Consider the following 12,543-nt stretch of genomic DNA (forward strand, 5'->3'; position numbering starts at 1 on the left):
TCTTTATTCAAACTATAAATATTTCTATTTCTTTATTTCAAACAATTCCCGGGTTTATTTCAATAATTAAATCAACAGCGCGAACCACCAATTAGAGTTTCGCAGCCATTGAACCTGCGCGAAACGTAACAATCAGGGCGGCCATGATCGCCCAGGGTGTGCCTATTGCAGTCGTGTAATGGATCTGCCACATGTTGGCCAATAGGAACCTAACCACGACTAAGGGTGATACCACTTTATGTAGAACCGTTGACTCGGGATGTCAAGAGGGGAGGTGTTTAATCGCCCCTGCTGTGGTGCCTGAGAATGAAGGAACTGCTTCCACTGCTCACAAGTCAGGGTCACCACGTTGTAAGTTTTGCGGACGATATACTGTTTAACGTGCGCGGTCATCATCTGGATGCGCTCTTTGGAGTAATGCAACAAGCACTAAGAATAGTAGATTCATGGTGTAAAAAGACAGGACTATCAGTCAATCCGAGTACGACGGATGCAGTAGCATTTACCAGAAGGTATAAATAGGGAACCACGAATAACTTGAAACTGGCAGGACAATAATTATCAATCAAAGGACGAGCCAAATATTTTGGATTCATTCTTGATAAGAAGCCGTCATGGAACGAGAACATGGAAAACCAGTGCAAGAAGCTGGTAGCGACTCTTTGGCTCTCTAGGTTAGTCATAGGGAAAAGCTAGGGCTTGAAACCGAAGACACTTATGTGGATCTATACAGCGATCCTGCGACCCAGGTTGACCTGTGCGGCAGTGATCTGGTGGAGCAGGATCAAACTGCCTACTGTGAATTCTCGACTGGAAAGGATCAGGGGACTGATTATGGGAGGCATCACTGGTGTCTCGAAGTCAACACCCGCGATGGCTCTGGGGACACTAATAAGTTTGGAGCCCCTCCATCTCACCATCAAGGCTGTCTCTGCGAAGGCGGCCTGGAAATTATTTATGGTAAACGATAGTAGTATCTCGACAGTACTGCGGAGGCCTATCGACATCGCGAGGAGACTATCACTGAGCATGCGCAGGGACAAAATGTCCACTCATTGCTACCTCTTGGACAAGAAGTAACGAGTTAGTCTATCTACAAAAGAGAAAAGGGTTAACGGTGAGGCACACCGGCCCAGTGATGGAGACAACTGATTTACATATGGCTCCAGGAACAAACAGACCGCAGGAGTATTTGTGATTCGTAGAAGGAATGGAATGAGATTTGCAATTACGATGGGGTCCTACGCCACAGTTCTACAATCTGATATTATGGCCATGATCAAGTGCGCCTATAAGGCAAAGGAGTATGACAATAAAAGAAACATTCGGATCTGCTCAGACAGCAGGGCTGCTATTATGGCCCTGAATGGAACAACGATGACGTCGCTACTAGTATCGGAGTGCTTTGAGGCACTGAATAAACTAGCAAAAGAGAACCGAGTCACCCTGCTTTAGATCCCTGGACACAGCGGCATCAAGGGCAATGAGATATCGGACAGGCTGGTAAAGCTAGCAGTAAAAGAAAATTTTACTGGACCAAAGCCATTTCTGGCATTCCCAGTAGGTTAGTCATCGAAGATACTAACAGTTGGCTGACCGAGGAATATCAGAGTGAGTGGGGTTTGGTCTCTGGCTGCAGACGGGCTAAAACACCCTTGTCGAGCGAAAGAATTACTCAAGCTCGGGAGGAACGAAGTCAAGGTCCTAACAGAAAATTTAATTGGACACGGAAACCTCCGTTTCCCTTAGCGTAGCTATGGGGCTACGCTTATGGCTTTCAAGGGGACGCAATGGGATCACCCAAGCGTCAGGGGCTGTTACGGTTCAAACCGGAATAATAATAATAATAATAATTGTTAAAAGATGTTACGCCTTAATGTCGCGGTAGGGCTTGAGCTTTCCTCTCATTACTTTGACAGCTATGTTGGCGATAGCATTGCTGCTGACAAGGTTTCCCACGCCAAATAGGCTAATAACGAAGAGGAGAGGGACTAAGTAGAACACCAAAACCCATAAGTGAAAAATGGAGAATATATTAAAGATTTTAAAGCGCTTGTCGCTTCCCGAGGATCGTCGGAGCGCTCCTGAAGCCACAGCTGGGGGACACAGAATGCGGGGCGGTGGCAATGGTGAGTTGCGAGATGGTCAGGCAGATCTCACTAACCAAACAGCTGGCCAGCAAGAACATCTGTGACAAACGGTAAGCAGTGGAACATCAACTGTGCCTGCTAAGGATGCTTTGGCTAGCGTTAGCTATTTGCAACCAACCACGTCTACAGAAATACCGTGAGATAGCATCAATTGGGATATCACAATGAAAGAGGAATTGGTGCGTCTCTATTACGAAAGTGCGAGGTTTGAAACGAAAATGGAAAAACGATACAATTTAACAACAAAATTTGCTGCAAAGTATCCTAATATACAAAAAGTCGCACTAAGAGATCTCATCGCTAAGGTGCAGGGCATTAGAACTTATCTACATATTACAGAAGACCGAGCAGTGGAGATTAAACAACAGGTTGATTTGGCATGGGAAAAAGAAGGCAATGAACATCAGTTAGAGAAGCCACGTCAAACAGTCGCCATTGATGTTCTTCCTCAACCAATTGATGATCCAACACCACCACATCCTCCAGAGGTGGATAGCCTTATACAACCAGAGGCTCCAGTAGAGGTTCTGCAACCAAAAAAACGACAAAAATGGACATACCATATAAACAGAGATTTTATGCGCCTTTATTTTTTGGCAGAGAAATGTGGGCAAAGTGTGAGGAGAGAACATCATAGACTTTTCTCACTTAAATACCCAGAGCTAGCCACATAAATAAATAAGCACAATCTGGCAAATCAAGAACGCTCAATATCTGTAAACAGAGTGATTTCGGCTGTTGAAATAGCTGCTATCAAAATGGAAGTGAAACGGCAGCTTCCTATTGATGAGCTCCAGATATTACTAACGATGATGTGGATAGGGAAACCCAAGAAAAACTACAGCACTTTGAAAGGAATTTTGACCATGCTTTACTAGAGTTCAGATATGTAGAACCAACACTAAGGCATTCTCGTCCCAAAATAAACTACACAAATTATCTGCGTGCACTAATAGCACATCTTGACAGCAAGGTTTTACCTAGGTATTTGAACGTAGCACAAACTGCGTTAAAGGTGCAAACTCTTGTATACTGTGCAGCTGTGGCAACCGTTAGAACGTTGGACCGAAAAACTAGGCCTGCAAATGCAGTTTTTGTTCCATCAAGGGATCGACATCTACCATGGACGATCAGGTTGGATATGGATCTTGGCACAGTAAGGTGCAAATTGAATCGATTAACTCAATATAAAAAAGGAAATAGAACCAGAAAGCTGATAAACCATGTTACTAAATCATCCACCTTCGGCACATCGAGACATTAACACCAGCAATATTGGATGAAATTTTAGGCTCTCAACGACAGAGACTTGATGTGTTTACTGCCAGACTGCGTCGGTACAAGAAAAGTAATGCACGAAGGTAACAAAGTCAAAACTTTCAGACAAATGAAACAAGGTTCTATCGTGAACTGAGAGTAAAGCCAAATAACCAGCAAGGCACCGAATTCCCCCCATCGGAAGATATGACAAACTACTGGTCAGGTGTTTTGGGGAAAAATGAAGATGCAATTTGGACACTGTGTGGTTCAAACTGAAGGAAGCAAAGGCAAGAAATAGCCCTGAAATGTAAATGACAAACATTACAGCTTTAGATATATCAGCGGTCTTGAAACCGACAAGTAATTGGAAAGCTCCAGGTCCGGACATGGTGCACAACTTCTGGTACAAGTACCTGACGAGTGTGCATCTTACGTTTGCAAGGTCTTTCAGAAGATCATTGAACACCCAGATCTGATGACAGGCTTTATGCTCCAGGGTACTACGTATATTTTACCAAAAAAATCAGACGCTCAAAATCCATCTGACTTTCGACCGATAGTCTGTCTTCCAACAATTTATAAATGTGTTACAGCTATCAATGCAGATAAGGTATATTCTCATTGCGACGAGAATGAATGTAAAGATCTAATGACTATAGACGCTGTTGCCATGACTCAAGCTCTTAAACATCAAACAACTTACAAATGGCATACATTGCCCACGCATTATTGACTTTCTAAGCCATGCGATGAGGCTCTGGGGTACAAGAACCAAGTACACTAGCCGTCCAACAAGACGACCTCTGGCAAGACGACCCGCTCAACATAACGACGGACGAACGCTCAACGAAACAACGGCGGAGGCCGTACCTCTATCCCCTCCACTTTCTTCTCTGCAATTCACACGACCTAATGTTTCACTTGACACGTAAGTTCGCTCTACACCGCACACGCTCTCAGAGCAGAATAGTGGGGACCCCTCACGCCATCGTCTTGCCGGACGGTGAAAGTCGTGCGTTCGTCGTCTTATTGGAATTCTAGTGTATTTAGATCATGGACAACCAAGGATAACTAGATCAATACGCTTCACGACGGGTATATTTCAAGTAGACTCCTTCAGCGTCCTATGGTTCTGTTTAGCGTTGAATCCATTGAACAAAACACTAAACAGCATGAACCATGGAATTAGAATTCATGATAATGAGGATGGTCATCAAGTGACCCATCTTCTTTACGTGGATGACCTGAAGCTGTACGCTAGTTCAGCCCAGATATTGCAGCAAATGATCGACGTCACAAAGCAGTTTTCCAATGATATCCACATGGAGTTTCGACAAGATAAATGTAGAACAGTGCATTTAATCAGAGGGGAATTAGGGACCGCATAGTTAAAGAACGAGTGCGAAAATGATATAAAGACAATCGCTGCAGGCAAATCATATAAATATCTGGGTAATCTTGAATCTAAGGGTATTCAGCATACGATAGTTAAGACGAGCCTAACGACTGCCTTCACTACGAGACTCAGATTGATTTCGAGTTTTCTCAACTCGGCAAACAAAATCAGGGCAATCAACACATATGCCATCCCTGTCCTCACGTACTCCTTCGGGCTCATAAAATGTTCTAACGCCGACAAATTAGAAATACAATGGAGGCAGAAAGCCATCCATGGCGAGCACCCCAACAGGTTAGATCAAAATGTAGTGGATAGCATCAGGAATTATCGCAAACACGTGTTCAATCAAGACGAGGTTGGCCGGTGCCGATTATGTGGAGATACCAACAGAATGGATGCCGTTCTATAGATACATTTCAATGCCCGTTTTAGAAGGCGAAGATTACATCTTATATTGGGATCTTACTATCCAAACGGATCATTACATCCGGGTCAATCGACCTGACATTTTGATGCGAGAAAAAAAAAGTGGAAGAGTCTACATCATCGAAATTGCTTGTCCGCTTAACCGAAATTTGCAGTCGTGTACTTGACTGCAACCCAGTGCTTCAATGATGGGGTAAAAACCAAGCTTTGTCTAATATGTCTGGGCTGCTGCTCTCATCGGATCACTTTATTGCATTATAAAAATGCGTCCGTGACTGATGATATATACCGGGACAGCGCCGTGAAAATAATCAAATAAAATCCAACTCTAAAAAAAATGTCTTGGACATGTTGGACAGTAACCATGTTAAGTCTGTGTCAACATTAAATGTAAATTAATTAATAATAGGGGCAGGGGGAGGGGGGTAGTGCCAACCAGTTAACAATCAATGCTTTTTTTTAAGTTAGCAAGGTTTTGAATTAATTCATTTTTTTTCATTTCGAGTACTACATTATTGTGTATTATATTACTAAAAGTATTAATCACATGAAAAAAACAATGATTTGGTCATTTAATTATTTCTAACAAGCTGTATTTCGTCGGATTTGCCCCCCACCTGAGGGCAAAGCCGACCGCAGCTTTTTATGAAAACATCTAAAGATAGCAAAATATGATAGCTGGCTTCTGTGGAATTTTATGTACTGGAAAAATTACCTTTAAACATATCCAGCAAGAAGAATAAGTTATTTTTAACAAAAATAGAGAGTATAAGTAGCTGTCCTACATTGCCGATCATTTATCGACGAGACTTGTGACACGTGTATCACCTGAGCACTTGAAAATATTATTTTCGTCGGACCTGCCCCCCTGCCCAGGACTCACTTATTTATGAGATTTAATATAGTTTGGACTCGAATTACATCTAATTATTATAATCACATCGTATGATATTGTTTTATCTGTCAAAGTATCAAATTTCGATACTATAAGTATTGTCATTACACTCGAAAACTTTATACTTCTGCCAGGGAAACTTCCATTCTTTCGTGGTAAAAACTGTTTTCTGTATTATTTTTGTTTTACATTTATCTAATGCAAAGTAGAACTTAAATTGTTAAATAATAGCCATGATATAGGAGAAGTTATCTTTGTCCCACCGGTTTTCGTTGCCCCTCCCCACTTATTATAATCGGGTCAAAATATCCCTCCCCCTCTTCGACCCACATAACAAGCCGCAACGAAACACGAACCCCCCATTAATAGTACGTGTTATGTGAACTCTCCCTAACGTCATCTGTGATAGTTTTGAAAAAATGCGACAGGAAAGTTGTCAACCTTGGAAGACAGATCTTTAAAACGACCTAATTTTTGTATACCTTAATAATGTTTGTTAGTGATGGCATATTATAATTATACGGATCATTCTAGGTAAAGCTCGAAAGGAAAACAGGAAGAAAAAATACGTCACACTATATATAAAAGAGAAGTGTTATTTGGTGCAAGACTTGAATGCAAGGCTTGAATATTGAACCAAATATGGAGAAAGAGGTGCATGCAAAGAAAAAAGCTGAGCAAATAGAAACTGAATTGACAGTCTGAGAAGGAAAATCATGGAAAAAATTATCAAAGCTTTAAATTGAATATAAATGCGCAAAAATGTTGAGCTAGGGTGGGCTAATTAACAAGGTTCAAAGCCAGACATGTGATTTAAAAAATAAGAATGGTTGGAGAAAAATTATCTGCAGACACTCAATCAGCAGACAAGACCCAGTCCGAAATGAGAAAATTTCTTGACGAAATCTGTCAAACCTGACAATCCTCAAAAGTGTACACTACGTTTTTTCTGTAAAAAAATTAATAGATTCAATACTCTCACGATGATTCATTAAAATAAAAGGAAGTGTTTCGGATTTCAATTGTGTGCAAAATTAATAACCTTGCGGACGTTTCGAGAACATTGCAGTGTACGAAACTTTGGCAAGATTCGTAATTTTGCACACGATTTAAGCCCGAAATACCTTCTTTTGTGGAAAAATTATTTTTTCGTTAAGTTATATTTTTTACTTTACGACTATTATTCATAATTTGAGGGAAATAGTATTTACTTGAATTAATTATTCATTTAATTTTCAATAGCCTTAATTAGTCTAAAACATCCATATTTTAATGAATATTACGTTTATTCTTATCAGCAAAACTTCAAACGCGTTTTCACATCCTGCATAAAATTTCAGAAACTGTAGATACGACTTTTGAATTTGGGACGGTAGTGTTGTCAATCCAATGCATCGACCCAACTTTTCTGTTGCTTACGATCCGCAGGGGAAATGATGGTGAAACTAATCCATCCGGCGGTACTCTGATCAAGTAGTCTGACTTTTGTATTGACATCCTGTGCAGATTTGAAAAATAATAAAAAAATTATTAGCTTGCGAAAAATTTAAACAAAATGTATTTTGAAAAATGTATAACATTAATAAAAATCTGAATATTTAATTTTTCTAACAGTTTTTTTTCTTGATGAGTGCGGAAAGCATGGGTCGTAAATCGATAGCTCCTGATTACATCACAAGCTATTTTGTAATTGTTTAGAGCTTGAAACTTTAAAGCTTCTTCACTATGCAATTTAAGCTATAGTTTCACACATTTTAATTATTATTAAATTAATAATTACTTAACATACATTTTTTTATTAATTTTTCTGATCATGTAATTGTTTTACGTATTTTGTCATTAAAGTCTTAAATTTTATTAATTTTATTTATTAGCTACCCTACTGTCAGATATTGACGGTACGATCAGCGAAAGTACTATTAAAAAATCCCTGCTGACCTTGAAACGAGATTGCTCGTTCAAAAATGGAACGAGAAACTGTTTCGAAGACCCGTTTAAAAGTTAATTTAATTACACGCCGATCGATCCCTGAAAGAGATATATCTGAGATCTGTGAGAGAATATACTTCGTGAGCTAAAAAAAAAAGAATTCCTGGAATTTTGTACCTCGACTTCAACTAGTGGCATGACCTAGGAAAGTTGTAGCAAAAATTTAAAATTTATATCAGTTAGTATTTGAAGTCTTACTTAAAGTTAATACAACTCATGGACATGGGAAACACGGGACTAGGCATGCCATTGCGGGGTTGATGCAATGAGAGGGGAGGTCCGCCATCTTTTGGTGTCCCGCGACAAACATCGCAGCGCCCACATGTTTATATTCTCATGCAGTTTGTCGCCAAAAATGCTCGTGCAAATTAATCAAGTGGCACATCGTAAGATAGTGGCTCTCCCCAATCATGAAATTCTCCCCCCTCCCGTGGATTCAACCCCGCTCGCTAAGTTAGGATGACATGCCTAGTCCTGCGTTTCCTATGTCCATGATACAACTTTTTTAAAACTTTGACGGGTTCTCGAGATACGACTAAAAATATGGAAGCCTTAAATGTTAAATTTCAATCGGCGATTAGTGCTGTCGATCCCGAGAGCATTGGACGCCGAGAAGTTCTTAAGATATAAATATTCAGGGGTGCCTAAGATATGACAATAAATGTTCAAGCGTGCCTGCGTCTAATCTTAATCAATCTTAATCGACAAGTGGGTTTTGAAAAATGTTTCTCGCTCCATTTTTGAACAAGTAGTCACATTTTAAAGTTGGGAGTGATTTCTAATAGTACTTTCGCTGATCGTACCGACAATTTACGGCGGTAGTGTAATATACAAATTTCAACTAAGAATTTTATTAAATCTAACATAAAATCAATAACATTAGCAAAATAAACAATAAAAATATGTAAATCGACCTGATGCTTTCAAAATGCATCTCAAATTTAACTTTTATTCACATTAAACTACATCCTTTTATGCTTTTTTCTATTTTATAATTATTAGTCATAGTTACTCTTATTTTTCCTGTTTATTTTTAAACAGCATTTAGGCCATGTCATCAGTGGGCCACGTGACAAGATTCCTACCTTACCGCCACTTTTTTATTTCTATACTTATTTTCACACGAAACGCCACATCGAGTTGAAAATTTGGGATATTAAACAAGAAGCACTAAGAATAGAGGGTCTGATCCTAAATTTTGATAATTATGAAAAAAGTTATTTCTGCGCTTCCCTTTTTTCGCCTTCTAGGAAGATGTCGCACTTCTTTTCCGAGTGAAATAAAGCTCACTAAGGGATGAGTATGTGATGTTTTGGGGAACATTGCAAGCTAAAACGGGCTGCAAATCTCTATATTCATCCTTATGCCACTCAATAGATATAAATTCAATAGATTTAATTTTCAAATCAAATTCACAATTAATTTAACACTAGCTGTAATGCAAGTATTGAAACTTATAACCTAACAATGAACTTTTCAACTTTTTATGTAAATGCAGAGCAGTTACATTGACAGCGTATATTATCTAACGCAAGAAATTAGCTGAAGGGTGTTCCACAAGGTTTCCTGGCGTGAAGATGGATACGAAACGAAAAGCCGCGAGGCGGAGCATTCGGTTGCTCATCGTCCAATTACTCGAGAACAAAAAAAAAACTTCATTCCGGAACTGAGCTATTTTATAGGAAAAAATCTCACCTTTTTACTGGAATATTAGGCAAAAAATCAAATGGATCTGAATTTAAGAAAGTCAAATATATTTTTGATTTTTGAAAATGTAAGTCAAATTTGGAATTTTTTCAAAAATGGTTATAATCGGCGAAAAGACGATAAAAAACGCATGTTGAAAATTAATGAAGTAAAATGTTTAGGGGCTCATTTGTTAAGAAATTAGAATTAAGGTTTTTTATCATTTATGAAGTAGCACTTTAATGCATCTACTAGTGACCTGTTGCGTCGGTGATATCAACGTTTATTTGTGTAAGCACAGGAAATATGCCATGAAGCCGCCAAACTTGTTGGTAGGTTTAATAATAATATAATCTAGAAATCATTATCTCTACATTAAAAATGGTTTAACAAACCCTGACTTTTAGAAACACTAAATTCCTTCTCAGAAACTGTAACGTTTTTCACGGCCCTATTTTATAAATTGGAATTTTCTAAATAATGGCGCAAGCAAATAGCACAGAAGAATCTGTATTTTTGTTTGAACAAAATTTTTCGTTTGATCGGACAATACCGTTTTCCACCGTGGAAAGTAAATGCTTTGAAGAGCAATTTGTAATTTTTTCGAAATTTTTCGCTTCATGAGATGCTGAAATATATAATTGCAAATAAGTCCATTTAATTTTAAATTTAATTGTTTATAACGCTATAACTGAAAAAATGTTAATTGTACACTCTCAGAAATTTCCTCTTAACGAGAAAGTCGGTCCTTTAATCGTTAAACTAAGATACGTTAAAAGCAGATTTGTTCCACTCTTAAACGATTTAGTTTGAAGCTGAAACGATGTCGACTAAATCACAGTCATGCCTTTTCATCTTTAGAAGACAATCACTTTTACGAAAAGTGAAGCTTCTAGATATCCAGCTGGATCTCCAGACCTAAATCTGATTCAAAATTTGTGGGACACACTCGGAAGACATGTTGGAATGAAGAAACATTCGAACAAGGATGACTTATGGCGAACTCTTCAGGAAGAATGGGAAAAAATACCGAAAGACTACGTTAAACGCTTAGTTGATTCAATGCCTCGACGATGTGCTGCTGTAATTGCTGCTAAGGGTATGGCTACAAAGTATTAGTCAATAAGCAACGGAATAATAACTTTCTTGTTGATTTTATGAACGTTAACTATTTTATGAACCTATGGGATAAGTGTGGCCCATTATTTTTGAACACTGTCCTTACAAACAATGTGAATGGAATTGTCAACAAACTTCATTAAAAATATGGAAATGTTGTAGTTTTGTAGTTCAATAAAATACTGAAATTTTGTACACATTCAATTTTTCTAAACTGCTTTTAATCACCAGCTATAGTCAAAAATAAGTTTGGCCCAAAACTTTTGCGCACCACTGTATTTTCAAATATAACTTTGTCAAAGAAAATAATATCACAAATCAAATAGAACCATCGTATTTCTGAGTACATTTTTGATTGATTAAAAAAAAAGTTTTAATTGACGAATTACAGCCTAGTATACAGTCCCTCAAACTTGCCGGGTTAGGCTAACTCATGCCCGTATCGAATGTAACATTTTTATAGTCCGTAGTCTGAGGGTTGAAGAATCTTTTGCAAATAAATAATCATGTATTTAAAAAAAAACTTGTTTAAAAAATAACTATCTACTTTTCGCAAATGCACCAAGAATAATCATGATATAAGGGAGTTATTCTGGACATTTAAAAACCAAACTTACCTTCCAGATCTCTTAGTGCATACAGAATTATGATACTTTTCTAAATGTTAGATAAAAAGCTCCTCACAATAATATTTAAGCTCGAACATTTGTAGGAATATTTTTTCTTGTGAAAATAAATATCACTGATTAAAAAACTGAAATATTCAAGAATATTATTCTTGTCAAAAGTGCCCTGTTCTTGTAGAAACACCGATATGACAATGCATGCATTGCTTCATGTGTGAAATATCAATTCTTGTCACCTCTTTGGCGCTTTTTGATCATACAACGAATAGCTTAATATATTTAAAAAACTCATATTTTTTAAGTACCTTGCTTTTGTAAATTTCCGGACCCTCAAAACTGAATGGATCACTCTTCTCTGGCTCACATTTCATGACGTATTCCTTGGTTAAAACGGAATTGGTGAAATATTCATTTGATTCGAAGTGGAACTCTAAAACAAAGCCCTACCAAGAAAATTCTTATAAATAGTCTACATTTGACCCCTTCATACCTATCGCTCACAAATTCCAAAGAAAATAAACTTACCATTGGATCTTTTTCCAGGAATATCACTTTCACGTCATACAAGTGTTTAAGAATGGGTTCATCATGTTCCTGAACCATGTCCGCTAACATGCCCACATTCTTGAATATTGTGAGCCAAAAATCTGGAATGCCTTTAGCGTTCTCGTTTCCAGAACTGTGATCAAACAAACCGAGTTAAAAATAACAGCGTCTTTATTAAAGGTTTAGGAAAAGCTTTCAATTAGCAAGTATTCCATTTTTTTTTTGAAATAATAGTAATATTCCCAAGTAGGGTCAGACAGATCTTCCTTGCGATTATTAAGCTTCACCTGAGTATATATCTAATCCTACGAGCGACGCACGATATTTTATTCGAAATCAGCATGTTATAAGACTGAAGGGCCGTCTGCAAGGTAAGTCGTGACGGTTATTGCATCTCATTTATTGCAATTCGAGAGGGGACCCCAATACTCTACCAATCAGGTGATC

At 38.1% G+C, this 12,543-nt stretch overlaps 1 protein-coding gene across 1 annotated transcript in view; it reads right to left on the reverse strand.

Moving 5' to 3' along the window:
- LOC117172537 (nucleosome assembly protein 1-like 1-B) overlaps window positions 1–12,229 on the reverse strand; it is an 83,455-nt gene extending 71,226 nt beyond the window's left edge. Inside the window, exons 1-2 of the mRNA XM_033360574.1 lie at window positions 12,076–12,229; window positions 11,856–11,993 (exon numbers count right to left, since the gene is read on the reverse strand). Coding sequence (XP_033216465.1) covers window positions 11,856–11,993; window positions 12,076–12,165 — 228 coding nt within the window. The 5' untranslated portion in view covers window positions 12,166–12,229. The remainder of the gene's footprint in view (window positions 1–11,855; window positions 11,994–12,075) is intronic.
- Window positions 12,230–12,543: the final 314 nt, after the last annotated feature.

This window comes from Belonocnema kinseyi, chromosome 5 (genome assembly GCF_010883055.1).
Source record: "Belonocnema kinseyi isolate 2016_QV_RU_SX_M_011 chromosome 5, B_treatae_v1, whole genome shotgun sequence".
Lineage (NCBI taxonomy): Eukaryota > Metazoa > Arthropoda > Insecta > Hymenoptera > Cynipidae > Belonocnema > Belonocnema kinseyi.